Consider the following 17,767-nt stretch of genomic DNA (forward strand, 5'->3'; position numbering starts at 1 on the left):
TTCAGTTCCTCAAGGATGAAATCCTGTGTTTAGACTAAATAATTAAATAAATGTATGTGGAATGACTTGCATATACCCTAAATAAGATATTAATTGTATTCTATTTAATAGATGCAGAATGCTTTCCAAGAATAAATATTGCAGAGAATGTCTTTGAAATTAGGCTTTAATTTATTTAGGAACAAAAGAATAATTGTACTAGCTGAAGAATGTATAAGTAAAGATAGGAGATATAAAAATTTACAGAGACGAATGAAATTAAACTTTAATTTTACAAAATATTCAGAAGGCTTGGACAACTGGGGAAAGAATCTCTAAATGTTAAGTAACAACTACATGGTAGAAACAATCATGTCAAGGAAATTGTTTTTATTTCAATATAGTCCACATTTTGTAATTAAGTTCCTTTTGCATTCTCTGAAGAATAACTGTGTTTCCCACATTTCAACTAATGGACATGAGTTTACATTTTGGAGATCTAAACTGTCCCCTTTTATTTTACTTCTAAATCTAAAAATAGTTTGCTGACATATATATCAGCAAAATATGCACGTGTGTGTGTGTACTCAACTGAGCTATAATTCATTTTCTCAAATCCTGGCTCCCATTATAAATCCTTTGATTTGTGGATTATAATATGAGTATAATGATGCCTTGATATACTTATAATATTCAGTAGATAGTAAAATTTGTTGCATATAACACTTGACTAAGTTATATCTCTGAACTCTCCTTTTATATTAATACTTCCCCATTTACCTTTTAAAACCTCTTATAAAGATACCTGTTTTAATAGCAAAATTCAATGAATTTTCTGTGAAATGCTATTATATAATATTTGATGACAATATTGATTTCAGGCAGCATTTAGATTTAAGCAATAAACATTAAATTAAATATCCTTATGTAAATCAGTTTTTAACTCTTCATAAACAATATTTCATAAAGATAAAAATCTGAAATAAAATAAAAGCAGTGGCTTAGTAAATATTAACTCTACTTTTATTATATGAATAAAACTATTGACATTAGAACAGCGTCCTTTTGAGCCTTGATCATTCTGTTTATTACAACTAGCACTGTACTCAGGGAGGTGGACTAATCCGTGAAACATCAGCTCTATGATGCTTGGTTCAAATGAAAGCACCAGAGGCAAAACAAGAACTTCCCGTATGGCACTTGTATCCCCTACATCTGAGCCATTTCTAAGTCATCCAACTCTCTCTTTTAATTATAATAAATATGATAAAGTAATTAATTTTATGCTTCATAGCATGCATTCCATACCTGCAAAACATTACTATTACTTTAATGATAGGTGGTTGGAAAATCCAGCTGTGTATTCTGTATACTTTAAGCACAACTGGGGTATTTTTTTTGTTGTTGAACTCACATTGGAATTAAAAGAAGAAACCCAATATTTCTAGAATCAGTAAATTCATGAGGCTAATAGTTATACACATGATGCTACTCTTGAAATCTGGGAGACCTGCATCTTTGAACATATAAACCTACCTATAGAGTACTCTTCCACCAATGGTCACCAGGTTAGAAAAAACACTGAAGTCAGTCATGTTTGGGGGCCATGACTGTATGTTCAAGAAACCTATAAAAGAAGAGGACAGTTGAAAAATTCATTACATCATTGTCTGAGCAATAGTGTTTAACACTGATTGTTCTTGAAATATGATAAAAATGTTTTGAAAGATAAGAAAAGGAAAGTGAATATTCCTACTTTTGAACCATTCTATCTCATATTTCTTCTTCCAAAATGGAGTGTCTTAGTCAAAGTTTCATGGCTCCAATACTCCAAAGAATATCAAAGGAGGGGGACAAAGAGGGAGGAATGGGGCACATCTGTAATACTGTCAATAACAATAGTGATAATAACAATGAGCACCAAAAATCTATATTTCTCAGACATATGGGATCATATAATTGTAGATGTTAGTCTACATAAATCTTAATGTATTCTTCTAAAAGCAAAAATATTTAGACTAACTAGATAAAGAGAAAAATTCAATTTCAATTTCTCTGAAATCCTTTACCACTGTATCTATACACTTACTAGTAGACCTCAGTTGCCCATCTTGCATTCTAAGACATAGACGTATATACTTACCCCTCCTCATTTGACTTTATACTCTTTAATAACAAATCATGTTTAATTCATTTCTATAAACCCATATCATCTGCTATAACAGCACCAAATGTATTACATGCTCTATAAACATGTGCTAAATGAATGATATGCATTACCCACACTAAATAGTGCAGTGGGGCCTTGACTTATGAGTTTAATTCGTTCCATGACCGAGCTCGTAATTCAAATTACTCGTATGTCAAATCAAAAAGTGAACGAGTGAGACACGTGATGCTGGGCTGATGTTGTGGCGTTCACTGTGACGTGCGCTGCGCCAACTAGCGGTGAGGTATCTGAAGCTGGCTCGTAACCAGAATTTTAGCTCGCAACTCAAAGCAAAAAATCGGCTGAGAGACGGCTCGTATCTCGAAAAACTCATTAGTCGGGACACTCGTAAGTCAAGGCCCCACTGTACTTCTTGTGAAAAGGTAAAAAAAATGCTTTCAAAGATCAATTGGCACTTGCAAAACAGTAACATCAAAATTTCAAGGATATTTTACTCTTTAAATTCCACGGGCTTTCAAAATGTGCATACATGCTAAGAAGTAGAGACTTGAATTTACTTTGAAATTGAGTTTCTGGTTCCAATATTATATAATATTTTCAAGAAATTGTTAAAATTCACATGATTACTAACACAATTGCACTTGAAAAAATTACCTGTTATCTCTCGAACTGTCCGAAATACATTCAGTTTCTCTGGGTCTATAGCTTCAATCGCATTGTAAGGGTCCCTAGAAAACCCGGGAGAGAAGCAGTCAGATTCAAAATTAAATAAAGGAATAAAAATATAAAAATGTGACATTATTTTATTCAAGTTGAATTGTCATTATCAAGAGGAAGGGTAACAATGTCCAGATTTTTCTGCCTTGGGTATGGAGGAAAATTTAAAGTTGCTTTGAGGACCACTTTGATGACAGAGAATATGAGTTTATTAAAAGCAAGTCTAGATTTAAAGAAATGATTCAGTTTGATTATACAGAAGAAACCTCCACATACAGCAAATCCATTTATTAACCATGCTTTATATTTTGCTTTAAATGTTTATTCTTAACTGGGAAAATAAAACCTGCAAATAAATGATGTTATAGTAAGGACATTGCCATCCAGGCTCTTCGAAGCACTCAAAATTGTGAATAACACTTGTAATTTCTTACGAAGCATAAAAACAAACACATGAAGTAACCTTTTTTGCTGTATCTCCACATTTACCTATTAGTGAGTTTCCATAATATTTATAACATTATATAAAAGTTACTCTTCATATGAATTATTTAGAGCAATTTTGTTCCTAACTGATATTTATATTCCTTTTTATAACAGACCTATTTGCTTCCATCTATATAAATCATACTAACATTTAAAAACACAATTTACAACAAATTTAATAATATTCAAAAGGTGTTATAAATTTGAAGATCTAATGCATACTCATATTTTTGTAAAAAAATGTTTTTGATATATATACAGAGAGAGATACCTTGTCTTTTCAAAAATGAACATAAATATCTCTTAAAATTAAATGTTTAATAGGGTTTTTTTTTTCAGAGGTTTTCAACTTAAGAACATTTTTTGGTATAATATACTGATCACATGAAATAATTGCACACTTGAAAATTAAGCCAAACGTAAACATAATAATACCAAACATTTCTCAGTAATTCAAGGAATATTTTCAATGTTTAAGGAATACATAGTATTTTTGAAAATGTTTGATTACTTTAAAATTATTCTGTGCTATCCTGAGCAAGTAGAAACCTAATATTAATATATACTCTTCAGAGAAAAATTGAATTCTCTTCTCTAAGAGAGATCAAACCTTCTAAGAACAATGAACTTAGGCTTTTTTAGAAGCATATTCACCTGTAGCAATCAATTTAGTTTTATTCTTGCTGTGAATATCTGCCAATTTTTTGCACCTTATACATATATAAAAACAATCTTTATTTGTTTTTTTATATTGCTTCTTTTTTATTTTTAATTAAATATATTGGGGTGACATTGGTTAATAAAATTATATAGGTGCAAATGTACAATTCTATGTTATATCACCTGTATATTGCACTGTATTGCCCATCACCCAAAGTCAGATCTTCTTCTGTCACCATATATTTGACCCCCTTGACCTTTTACTACTCCCACCACTTCTCTTCCCTCTGGTAACCACTATACTGTTGTTTGTGTCTAAGTTAGGACATCTGTTGTTTTATCAATATTTAGGAACCTCCTTTTGTGTCCAGAGAATAAACACTAGGATATGGTAGTCCACTGGATGTGATTTAACAGGGTTATCAATCCAGGTGCTCCATAGTCCCCTGAAAAATTGGCATATGGCCTGTTTGGGGGGAATCTGAGTGTGAATCTACTGGCATTTTTTTTTATCTTAGAGCCTCTTATAGACTCTATTAGTTCCAGAAACCATGATATATGGAACTACCTTTAGTGTAGCTGTCTCAACTTGATTCATTGGCATATTCTTCTACACTGTGAACATCCCATATTGTCAAAGGGAAAAAAAATTGCTTGATTAAATGACTGTTTCAAACTAAGAAGTGCGGTCCATTTACTGTACAACTAGTTTAAATGGAGAGTTACGGAGAGCTTGGAGAAACACTATAAATGAGTTTCCCTATAATTCACACATAAACAATGAATATTTTCCTCAATGTGACATGAAGAGCCCTCAAAAGCTTCAAGTCTAAATTAAATGTTCTGGCAAACTTGCTCTATTTATAACTGAAGATGCATAGAATGAATGACTATGCTTTGTATGAATAGGAAGCAAAAATAAAAAATAAGTTCACTATGTGGTAAAATTCTTGTTATTATCCTATTTTATGGGCAAAGACTTTTGTATGCAGAATAAATGTCAACACTACAGTAGCAGAATGAACTTTCAACATTTGATTTTTGATGAAAAGCAGGGTCTAGAACAGCTCTGGTCATATAATAAAATATTCTGACTTCTTTGAGAAACACTCAAAATCCAGGGCAAGCACACAATAATGGGGTCACTTCAGTCCTATATTAAGAACGTGTCCAGGTTGTGGGGAATTAAGTGAATTCTGGACTATTCACATGAAGCCCAATGGGCCATAGAAATTTTATATACTTATTTTAGAGATTCAGAACTCTCATAAAATAAGTTGACAGAATCCCACTTACCAAACTCAGAGTACCTGTAGGGAGTTTCATTCTACAGACACTTGAAATCCATAGAACTATAAAATCAAGAAATTTACTAGCTAAATTCAGAGCCGTGAGTAAGAACATTACATGCACTCTGTCACCATTGTTAGTGATCCAATATAAAGCTCAGGATAAAGACAGAGCAGCATATTTTCACAATCGCATCACAATCGATTTCTTCATTCAACCAATTATCACATGTTCATTGTCTTTCAATTTTGCAGTCTTTTATCTGAATACTTCCTTGTCAGTGTCTCATTGTGACAAAGCATGGACATGTTTATCTGGTGAGCATTTTGTTCCTTCAAGCACATGCACATAAACCATGTCAAACATGACAAGATTGAAGGGGGATTATTCCCATGGATAACGCTAAACACTGCATTTTGCCTGTGGTTCCCATTCTAAATAAGGAAACAAGAGTACCTAGTCTATCTCTGGCAATGGCACTATTGTTCTAGAAACTAAACATTTTCTCTTATTTCGTCTTTAAATAGATCTAGAGACATAGAAGCATGGAACAGACTGTTTAATCTCAGAGAAAAGGTAGAGGTGGGTGGGAAACGATTAACCAAAAAACTTATATGCATATATGTATAACCCATGGACACAGACAATAGAGTGGTGAAAACCTGGGGTGGGGGGATGGGTGTGGCCTAGAAGGGGTCAATAGGGAAGAAAAGGGGTTATTTGTAATACTTTCAACAATAAAGATAAATTTAAAAAATAAATAAATTACAACTGAAGAATTAAAATCATATATATATATATATATACACACACATACACACATACACTAGTATATGGAAGCTTTCTTATCTATGACTTTTATTTCAGAATTGAAAAGGAAGTATTAAAATGCTGAATATATAAGATATGGATATTGGTCTGATTGGGATGAAAACCACTTGTGTAATGAAATTAATGTGTCTGTTTTAAAATTTTTACCCATACTGATGGACTTCAGGCCAATCATTTATTATATCCAGGTGAAATCAGACACTATGAATCAAGTGGCTTATGTCTTATTTCTCAGAAGATACTGTCAACATGATATGCTCTGTCATTCATGGTGATATTTGGTATTCAATATAGTTAAAATATGAATATGTTGTTTTACTAAGTGTCACATATGCATTAAATTATATGGAAGCACCTAAATATCAACACAGGTCTTCTACCCAATGGCCACGGAGGCAATGATAGCAATGAAAAATGGATACAAAGAGCCAGTGGGGAGTATAGTGAATTTGATTGAATGTGTCCCATCTTAAAACGGCTAGTACTGCCTAGCTTGAAGAGAGTGTTGCTATGTAAAAATGTGGGCTAAGAATAGCTAAGTACATACATTTTTAAAAAGAACTTAGAAATCTTGACCTTTAAAGAAAATACTACATGGGCCAATATATCATACCTGGGGTAGAAAGTATATACATATTATTAGAGTATCTGGCATAGACCCATATTCAAAGCTACATTCTAAAGGGAAAAAATGCTTATGTAATAAGACCTAGAGTGATTTATTTAAATAGAAAAAAATAAACTATTCTGTTCTATTTCTCTTGCTGTTTCTATTAGGACATATTTATTCTAAATGTGTTAAATTATGTTCCTCCTAGAAATGATGTGATACATGTTTAGAGTAAGATTTTGAACTGAAATATGGAAGTGATACTTTTTATCTGTAGCTTGTAGCACTAATATTTAGGGTTTAGGTAGTAATGTAGACAAATAGATAAAATATAAAGTAAAAATATTGACATTTTTATCGCAATTGAAAGACTACAAACTGGGTTGTTTTCCTAGTTAAAACCAGCAGGTGGTTCTGTAATGAAGGAGCCTAGAAAATGTTACGATTTTTACTGCTAAAATGAAATTCATTTTATAGATTTCTCAGAGCTGTACTAACTTTCCAGGCTTAGAAAAAAGAAAAATACACATAAAGACAAAGAGATGTTCTGAAAGCTCAGGACAATTTTAATTTTCTGATTTGATTTTTGTGAGATACTTTTTGTAAAAAGAAATATTAACTTACATTGTTTTAAACTATATTTTTTAGAAATTTGAATGGAATTCCCCACTTTACCCACTGATATTGTTTCCCTAATCATATCTGAAGATATGCCAAGCTTGCTGAAATCTAAGGATGTAATGAGAATATCCTGCAAATACATCTTAGTTTGTATATAAATTTATATTTTTAAATCTAACCAGTCACTAATCTCATAATCTGATGCATCCCAAACTTTGGTTTACTATCACTGCTGGCGAAGCCTGCCGTCCGATTTTGTTGGAGAAGAGCATTAACACAGGTAGGACTCTTCTGGGTCAAAAGACCAAACAGACAAAGCAAAAGACTCTTAAGCTTAGTCTACACTTACAAAATAATTTTCTGCAAACATTTAATACTAACCCATGAATACCAGTGACAAGGAAGATCAAATTCCCATTGATTTTGGTGCAGTTTATGAACTTGTCGATGTTGCTGGAATCCACAGTCTGTGCGGACATCAGTGATCCCGTGCCGATGCCGTCACACGCTGGAGAAACAAGGAGTCACAGTCGGGAAATTTGAGAAACCCTTTTCAGTCAATAAACCATTGCCTTTTCATTATAAAATGACAGCATGTTTTCATTATAAAATAAAAATATTTACCATAAGAAATACATTGCTTTCTAATAAATAAAATAATAATCCATGCATGCAACATTTACTACTTGGCCCGCTTATAAATATTACCCTGGTATTATCATCTAGTGACCATGACTTATAAGAATTATATTTTATATCAAGACCCCGTATATACGCATAACAGATACAAAACTAAAACAAAACTTTCCACAATAAGTACTTCCTCTTACTATATAAAATCACCTCATTTCTAATCCATCCTAAAATATTTCTTTAAAATACTTTTTAAATGCTGGTCACTTCAATTTCATAGCCTAATGATAGTCTACAATCTGCAGTTTTAAAAACACTGGTCCAATTAAGAATACATATTAAACAGAGTACGAATGATGTGAGTTGAGTTAAATTAAATATTACCTGTGCCTTCTGAAGGCTGTACTTAAAAAAAAAAGAAAGAAAGAAGAAAACAACACAAAACAGGTGTGTGTTTGTGGGGGTGAGGAGGGAGAGAAGGAGAGAATGTAGTCTAATAGTAAGTCTTAAGTTTGTCCTTTTAAGACTTTAAGGCATTCCTGTTACTTTGAAAAACTCAAAAATATTAGAAAATTTTGAACTGCACGTTTGCCCTGCTTAACTTAAGTTTCATTCTGGTGAGGGATTTGAGCATCATAGCTGGAAGGTATTTCTTTCTCCACTAAAATTATAGAACGTAAATTATATGTGTTTATTTAACACTTATGGTAAACATCTTTGCCATTTTATATATTTTGTCTTTCAAAATACTTTTTAAGACCTGGAGAGTAAATGTCAATTGCATTTCTCTTTGTGCCTCTTTTGATGCTTAGCAGATCATTTTGCGCACATTGGCAAGCAATTGATATGAGTTCATGATGCTAAAATAATTGTGTGAACACTTGTTTTGCTCCTAATTTCTAAGATTTGCTGCTTATAGAATAAAATGCAACTTTTTTTTCTGAATCCTATCAAACTTAACTCAGTTTTATCTGCACCATTTTAGCATATATCATTCAAAATCAGTCATAGACACTGTTACAATAGTAGATACTTCGGGAACTGTTCGAAGTTATGGAAAAGTGTGTGGGGGGAGGTTTGGTTGTGGGAGTGGTGTGCTGTGAGAGGCCCCATTAAAATGTAAATGAAAACTTTGTTGTAGGCCCCTCGGTGATCACTCACCTTTTGGGCAAATATCAGTGCAAGGTTTGCACATTTTAATCCCATTTTCCTCCACTTCCATCTTGGAACTAGGGCAGGCACGCACACAAGAACTGGAATCGACCACAAAGTTATCTGATAAAAAAGGTAAAATTAGCAATAATGTTGATGTTCTGCAAACAAGTTTACAAGGAGCTATTTTAGGGTGTGAAAAGAATTAGCCTTTTTTGATCCTATAAATGTCTATTTCCCTAAAACACCTGTTTAAATATCTCAACCTGAAATAGCATCCGGGACCACCCACATTCGAATCCGAGGCCCGCATGTATTAGCAACACCTAGTACTTGCTTGACTGAGCTCCACAGCCCGAAACGCCCCTAAAATAGAGCAAATTTCCTTTATAGACTTAGAAAACTACATGACATTTAGTTTGTGTTTTTCAACAGTTCCACTTCATTTCAGGTCATGATGCAAGTCTGAAGTCGAAAATACTTCAAGTCACAGGAATCACAAACAAAGCTGAAGATAACGTGCCTTGGATCAAGAGAGTGCACTTCACATCCAGGAAGAAATGTTTAAAATGTGGAGTGCCACAGAAACTGTCCCGTAGCTGGATAGGATGAAACAAACTGAAATCTACAAGGGCGAGACTTAAGAAAGGTATACAAAATAAACCAAGAAGATCTAATGGCCTGAAACATGGGTAAACTGTTTAGGGCTCCAGGGATATGGGAAGCAATGCTGTACAGTGAAAATAATGAGTTTGGAAGTCAATGAGACTGCACTCTGACCTCAAACATACCGCTTCTTTTCTGAGACTTTGGACCGATCACTTGAATTTAAATGTCTTTATCTTTGAAATGGTAGCAATAGTCCCCATACCCAAGCAATTCATGATATGACAAATTTTAAGTTACAATAAATTGACATGACATTATTTTGTTTTTAAATAACAATGTAATTGATTTGGCTATTCTTATCCTCTACTTACGAGGGCATTTCTTGACACAAAATGCTCCGTATGTGTACTTTGCATTGAAGTTATGCTCCAGTTGAAAGGTGGTTGGATTGTAGACAAAAGTTTGGGGACACTGAGTCACACAAGCTCCACTGTCATTGAAATTCATGCAGGCCTGCAACATAGCAAGTATTAACTTTATTTAAAAATAATCTTAATCATACTTATTAAAGGAACAGTTTTTAGAGATGTTTGTCTACTTTACTAAGTATATATAAGTTTCATGAAAACTGTAAATTTTGATAATTTCATAGTCATTAGTGCTCAATTTTAAGTTCAAATTTGCTTAGGACTTCTACAATTCTACAAAACTGTTTTTCTAATGTCAGTAAATATAGTTTATCTATAGTTTACTGATGTTCAAATTGTTTAGCATCTATCCACTAATTTGTAAATTTACATTTAAATTATTAAAATTAGCTAATAGTGAAAAATTATTAAGCTCACACTGATTCAAAGGATTTATGTTGAGTCTTAGAGTTTAGCACTAATAACTAAATCCCCAGTTCTACAGGTGATTTAGTTATTAGTGCTAGACTCTTTTTTAAAAATATTTTTATTGATTTCAGAGAGGAAGAGTGAGATAGAAACATCAATGATGAGAGAGAATCATTAACTGGCTGCCTCCTGCATTTCCCTTACTGGGGATCGAGCCCGCAACCCAGGCATGTGCTCTTAGCCTGGGACCCTTCAGACCACAGTCTGACTCTCTATCCGCTGAGCCAAACCAGTTAGGGCCAGCTTAGAATATTCTTAAAGCTAGTGTTTGGAGAGTTCAGTGCCTTAAGTGATATTCATTTTCACTGTGTAGTGAGAAAACACGTGATAGCTAATTACACTGAACTCAAAGAAAGGCTCTCGCCAGTGACTGGTCAAAGAGTAAATGGAGGGGTATTTAATGCCAAATTAAATAATATGATTCTATTTCCTGCATGATCTTTTTCACAATGCCACACAACTTGGTACAAGCTACCAATTCAAGTAAAACAATTAATTTCCACTGGCATATATTTATATTAAAGTCTCAATTTGTTAAATTGTTCAAATGCCTTTAAGAATAATTAAAAATAAATTTACTACCCGAAAGTGAGGTATTTATTATAAAAATGGAATATAATGACATAAAAACATGTGATTAACAAAGAGTGGATGAACTAAATCTCTTAATTAAAATGTATTAAACCTTCTTAGGAATAATTTAGGCCTTGCAAAGCAGGCTAATGTGAACTCAAATAGTATTTTACAGTCATCATAAATTGTATGTATGATTATTAATAAGCACTAATTTATTCTGTTTCCTCAAAACATTTCCTTCATCAATTGTTGTTTTAGCAAGCACTTTATCATCAACATGACAATTCCCTGATGATGGTCTACTAGATGCATAATCAGAACAAGAATCACTGATGATACGTTATTCACTAAGCTGACACTTTCCAGGAAGAATCTATTAAAAACCAATCTAGAAAACTCAGTAAGTTTTAATTTATGGCTATAAAACTTCATGTTTCCTCATAATTGCTTTACTAACATACTTTATGAGATGTTGTGCACAGATTGCTTAGCAACAAAGGAACATAAGCCAGAGGAATCCGACAAACACAACAACATTGCTTACACCCAGGCCTTGGTCTGGCATTCCTGAGCATTCTGTAAGCAATGCCAAAGTGGAGTCACGGGACCATCCCATAAAATAACGCAATAAAAATCCCGAAGCTCTCTTGGCACTCTGCTTCTCATGGCAATGGGACCATAAACAGAACAGAGGGAAAGCTATGCCTATTGGTGTTTTGTTGTCGTTACTGTTTTGGAATTGTGAACCCAAAGCTGGTTTAGCATCCTCTAGATCCCGTTTCTAGCCCATGTCTGGAGACAAGCAAATGAAAAGGGTCTCAAGCCAAGACCTGCTGAGGAGCTGCTCTAAATTTTTAACATTTTAATATTCTCTTCTTCCTCCTGACTCACTACTGCAATACATATTCTTGTTCACTGTAGAATCATGGTAGACAAGTTAAATTTTTTTGTGACATTAAAAAAAATTCACAAGTGACCATATCATAAGAGCTATAGTTTCTACCAGGTATTTTTGCTTATTTTTTAGAATTAAGTGCCAATTTGAAAAAAACATTGCTCAATTCTAAATATATGTGTGTGTGTGTGTTCTCTGAATATTTGAGAAGGGGTAACAAGAAAATAAATTCCTGTGTTTATTTTTAACAGCAAAAACAATTTATGAGTTAGCTTAAAGTGCTCTGTGTGTGTATGAAATTGCATTAACTATAGTTCACAGAATTGCTTGTCTGTATTCAAAAGAACAGAAAGAATTGTATCAGAGCTATCAAAATATAATTAAAAGTGTCCCCAACAAGTGGTAAATGTTAATTTTAAGAATGTAAAAGTATCCTCTTCTAAAACAAAAATCACACAGATTAGCATGCAAATTGCTTCAAGTGTGTATTTGTAAATCTCATAAATTTTGAATAATACCCATTTGCAAACAACATAAACTAAAAATGCTTAAATTTGTAAACGTATCTTAAATTCATATTTAAAAAATAAAATCCAAGTGCCCCCACTCAGAAACTCAATGATACAACAACATAAAGAGGTAATCACTGTACATTTTGGAAAGATCCTATTAGTTTTTAAAAGATGTTTCAATATGCTCTCATTCAATTCTCTAATAAACCTCACTGGTAATATAAATTGCAACAGAAAGACATAACAAACAATCCTAGTTCATCAATTGCTACCCAGTGAATGCATGGCTTAAAGGAAGGTAGAGAATCTTCCTTAATCCTAAAGTGGTTAAATTAGATCTTTTTCAATGAGGTGTTAAGGATTCAATGTGCCTGAGTCAAACCCAGAAGGGAGGGGAGAAGAGCACCCAGACTTACAAAGCAGTCGGTGTCCTTCGGCCCCGAGCAGCCTCCAGCGCACTCTCGATGACAGCAGTCACTGACATAGGGTCCGTAGCACCTGCCGTCACATTGTTCTGCACACACCGTCCTTGTCACTGCAGAAGACAGATGTGAAGCCTGGTCAAATCAGCCACCAAGAGAAGCTTCTAAGGTGACTTGGAGTGAGTAGCTGGGAAAAGCTGGCCTCTAGAATATCAATTGACCCACCATTGACTCAAGTCAGCAAATGCATGCTGAATGAAGTCTGCAACAGATCAAAATTACTGTACAAAAATCTTCAAACACATAAGTTAATTTATAGATTCTTTCTCGTGCAAACAAATACTATTGTGCTTTACTAAAATCATACAATTTAACAGGAGAGAATCGAGTTCAAAATAACTGAATGAGGCACTCTAGTAGGTTAGGAAAGATGGAATCAATTCCCACTGGGCACAGTTAGGTCCTAAGCAGGTGTCCCCAGAAATAACCCTAAGGTTTTTATTGGTCAGTGCAAAAAGAAAAATATAAATCTTTACATGATTCACATTATATCTTACATGATTCATATCAGATAGACAGATGGACATATAGATGAAATGAGAGAGGGAGAGAGAGAGGGGGAGAGAGAGACCAGACAGGAAGAGAGAGGGGGGAGAGGGAGGGAGGGAGGGAGGAAGAGAGAGAGAGAGAGAGAGAGAGAGAGAGAGAGAAGTAGTAGCACAACTCTTTCTATTCCTGAGATATCAGTGAAATGTCTACTGAGAATCTTCAAAAAGTGGAACCCATGTAAGGAACAGAGCAACTTTCTCGAAGGAAGGGAAGGAGGGGAAGAAGGAAGAAGGTAAAAAAGGAAAATGGGAGTGAGGGATATGGGAGGAAGAAGACACATTCACACTAAATACAACAAAAACTTCCACCGGTCTTTTCTTATAACACCCTTTAATACAAGCTGGCAGAATCCTATAGGTACACTTTAGTAGAATCAACGCTATAGACTGGGCTTCAACATCATGGTATTGAGTAAAATAATTCTGCTTATCTCACTTAGTAAAGAGATATTTTAAAGTATTTTGGAGAACTAAATTTTATAGGATATGTATAGCATGTCACTTCTTGGTTTCTGTATTTCCACTTCAGCCTTGTGTCTTCCTACCTCTTTGACTAGTTATTCAAAGCTTCCTTCACTGCTTCAATAGCAAAGCACAACTCCTTAAACATTAGTATTCCTCAGAATTGGTCATGGTTGATCTTGGCAATTTTCTTGGGCTATGGGCTCCTGCCTGAATGAAATCATTCATCTTTTACTTTGCATTCTACCTATAGGGAGATTACTTTCAGATTCAGATCTGAATTCTCTATTGAGCTACAGCATGCATCCCTCTCTTTTATTTCTCTTCCTCTCTTCATCCCTCCCCTCTGTCCTTTCCTTCTTTCTAGCATTTTTGTTATAGCATCAATCATCATCTAATATATTTTATAACTCATTTGTTTTCTAGTGTATTCTAATGTCTACTTGGCATTCACGTACTTTTTATTTATATTTCATATACATTACACACATACATTACTTCTACATTATATATGAAAGATACCCAAATAAATCATATTCACTTCATATTCACACATTATACATACATTAATGTTTCTACATTTTATCCAAGTGGTATATTTATTTAGATGCCCTAATTTAAAACCATACCGTATAAAAAACACTTATATTTCATATTATATTTAAACAACAGATTTAAATATAATTCCTCTTTCTTATCTAAAAAAAAAAAGACTTTTTTGATGTACCAAGAGCTGCTAATTAAAACAGCAGATAAATGTTAAGTAACAAAATTACTAAATTTAAAATAAGTGTTATCACAGGATAGTCTGTTAATTTGATTTTAGTGGAAAGGAATTGCTCAGCTGGAAAATAACATGAAGTGACTCAGCAATCATATCCTATATTTTAATCCAACTCATGTACATTGAAGTGTTAATCTTTATTTTCAACTCTATAGTGATTAAAGGTAACTTTACAAAATGTTTTTCTCTTTATTTATATACTTTGCTTGATCTCTCCCACAAAATGAGGAAATTAGTGTAGATAATATTTATAAAGATAATTAACCATACACTTATTTTAAATTATTTATTAAATGTTTATATTAAGATCATTATATTGAATGCTTTAATTAATTATGAAAATAATATGCTATGATTATAATCTAAGAGTACAATCTTATTTTCTATAATAATATTATACTGTGGAAGTTTTAAAATATGTGTTTTAAATAATTACATCATATGTGTTGAGTCAACTTTAAATTTTTCAAAACAGCTATTTCTTTTATATAGTAGTCATATATCTCATATTTTTTAGGACACTTTGATCTTAGATATGCCATTCCATTTGAGGTACATGCAAAGAAATATCTAAGTCATTACTTTTCATTTTTTTTATTGAAGCTATTAAAAGATAATTAAATTACAGGATTTGCTTCAAAACCCGTCTAGCATTGATTTTAAAAATAAAAAGTGAGCCAAACCGGCTTGGCTCAGTGAGCATCAACCTGCGAACTGAAGGGTCCCGGGTTCGATTCCGGTCAAGGACATGTACCTTGGTTGTGGGCACATCCCCAGTTAGGGGGTGTGCAGGAGGCAGCTGATTGATGTTTCTCTCTCATCAAGGTTTCTAACTTCCTATCCCTCTCCCTTCCTCTCTGTAAAAAAATCAATTAAATATATTAAAAAAATATTTAATAAATATTTTAACCAATGAAACAATTTAAAAATATACTCTTAAGGAAGGAACCTTTCCTTTATCCACAGTGGGAGGGTGCAGGAGGCAGCTGGTCGATGTTTCTTTCTCATCGATGTTTCTAGCTCTCTATCCCTCTCCCTTCCTCTCTGTGAAAAATCAATAAAATATATTTAAAAAATTAAAAAAAATAAAAATAAAAAGTGAGATACATTTAACACTAAAAATAGCACTTTTTGGCATCATGGTTTTCACATGCCTTAATACCAATTGAAAGTTCAGCCTGGCTGGTGTGGATCAGTGGTTAAGCGTAGATCTATGAACCAGGAAGGAGGTCACTGTTCAATTCTAGGTCAGGGGATATGCCTGAGTTGGGGGCTTGATCCCCAATGTGGGTTGTGCCGGAGGTAGCTGATAATTTATTAACTTTCATCATTGATGTTTCTATCCCTCTCTCTCTCTTCTTCCTCTCTGAAATCAATAAAAATATATATTTTTTAAAAAGAAAGTTTAAAAAACATGAAATATATTTTGAAAGTGTTTCCTTGACATATCGACATTAATAAAAGAGAAACATGCAAATTGGTGTCACTCTGCTATGCCCACCAGCCAATCAGAGGGACTATGCAAATTAGCTTAACAAAAATGGCAGTTAATTTGCATATGCAGGCGCAGAGTGAAGACTGAAGGTTCTGGCCAGAGTGAAGACTAAAGACTCAAGACTAAAGGCTCAAGACTGAAGAGGCTTGGCTTCTCCAAGCCTTGCTGCATCCAGAAGGGAAAAGCCTAGCCTAGAGGCTTGGCTTCTCCGCTGCGGCAGACCAAAGGCCTGGGTCCCGGGTGCCCGAGGAAAACCAGTGCCAGCAGCCACGGGAAGGAAGGGCTATTGTGCGAATCTTCATGCAACGGGCTTCTAGTAATAATATAAATAAGCAAAAAGGACAAAATACACTTAATCTCTAAACTGTGATGTGACATAGTTAAGAAACATTCCTTCACATTATGTAAGATTTGTTTTTAGAAAAAAAACATTCTCTGTGTAAAATCCATTTAAGGGCATTAGTTGATTAATAAACATTACTTACTAAGAATTAAAAGCATCAAGCTATACTCATATTTTATTATGACAGAAACAAAACAAAAATACTTCCTGAAATCAATGAGATAACTCACTTAGCCTCCATGGGAACATTAACTTATAATTGCTTTGGTTATATTAATTTCTATCCTTGCTTGAATATTAATTCATTAGTGTTTTTTCCTGTATTTACTAACCTTTCTAAATTGCTACTTTGGGTGCATTAAAATATTTCAGTCAGATATTAATGAGCTTATTCATTGGTTGTACATCACTAACTATGATTGTATAATACAAAACATAAAACCTGGGAAGTTAAATGTTTATTATATTAGGGTGAGTAAACTTGAAATTGGGAATGGGGATTCATTCAAATTATCCATGAGAATCAGATGTGTAACATTTAAATACCAAATATTCTACCAGAAGCTGGCCTCATGGTTGGTGAGTGCAGTGAGCACAATGAATGCAGTGGTGGTGGTATAAGCCTCTCCTGCCTTGGCTGCAGGTGGGCAGTAAGGAGCGAGGGATCCCAGACTTCGAGAGCCCCGGACTGCCAGAGGGATGCCTAACTGCCACCTTAAGCCAGCAGGCAGACATCCCCTGAGGGGTCCTGGACTGCGAGAGGGCACAGGCCGGGCTGAGGGACCCATGATGGATTGCCCCCACAGAGGGAGGCCCAGGCTACCCACCACAGCACCACAGGCTGGGTATCCTGTGCCTCCCTCTTTGGGGTGATCGATAGCAGGGCTCCGAGATTGATTGCTCCAAAGAGGTAGTCCCTGCCCATCCATCCGGGGCTCCATGATGGATCACCCCTGCAAGGGAGGCCCTGACTACCCACCGCAGCCCGCTGGTTGGTGGCCTGGGCCTCCCTCTGC

At 34.3% G+C, this 17,767-nt stretch overlaps 1 protein-coding gene across 4 annotated transcripts in view; it reads right to left on the minus strand.

Annotated features, from left to right (window-relative positions):
• ERBB4 (erb-b2 receptor tyrosine kinase 4) overlaps window positions 1-17,767 on the minus strand; it is a 901,667-nt gene that overhangs the window by 252,527 nt on the left and 631,373 nt on the right. For all 4 annotated transcript variants that reach the window (XM_070422057.1, XM_070422055.1, XM_070422058.1 and 1 more), the window contains exons 6-11: window positions 13,054-13,172; window positions 10,130-10,271; window positions 9,159-9,272; window positions 7,746-7,872; window positions 2,804-2,877; window positions 1,516-1,606 (exon numbers count right to left, since the gene is read on the minus strand). In XM_070422057.1, the coding sequence (XP_070278158.1) occupies window positions 1,516-1,606; window positions 2,804-2,877; window positions 7,746-7,872; window positions 9,159-9,272; window positions 10,130-10,271; window positions 13,054-13,172 (667 nt within the window). The remainder of the gene's footprint in view (window positions 1-1,515; window positions 1,607-2,803; window positions 2,878-7,745; window positions 7,873-9,158; window positions 9,273-10,129; window positions 10,272-13,053; window positions 13,173-17,767) is intronic.

This window comes from Myotis yumanensis, unplaced genomic scaffold, assembly GCF_028538775.1.
Source record: "Myotis yumanensis isolate MYYU_CA2020_CCGP unplaced genomic scaffold, mMyoYum1.0.hap1 SCAF_8, whole genome shotgun sequence".
Lineage (NCBI taxonomy): Eukaryota > Metazoa > Chordata > Mammalia > Chiroptera > Vespertilionidae > Myotis > Myotis yumanensis.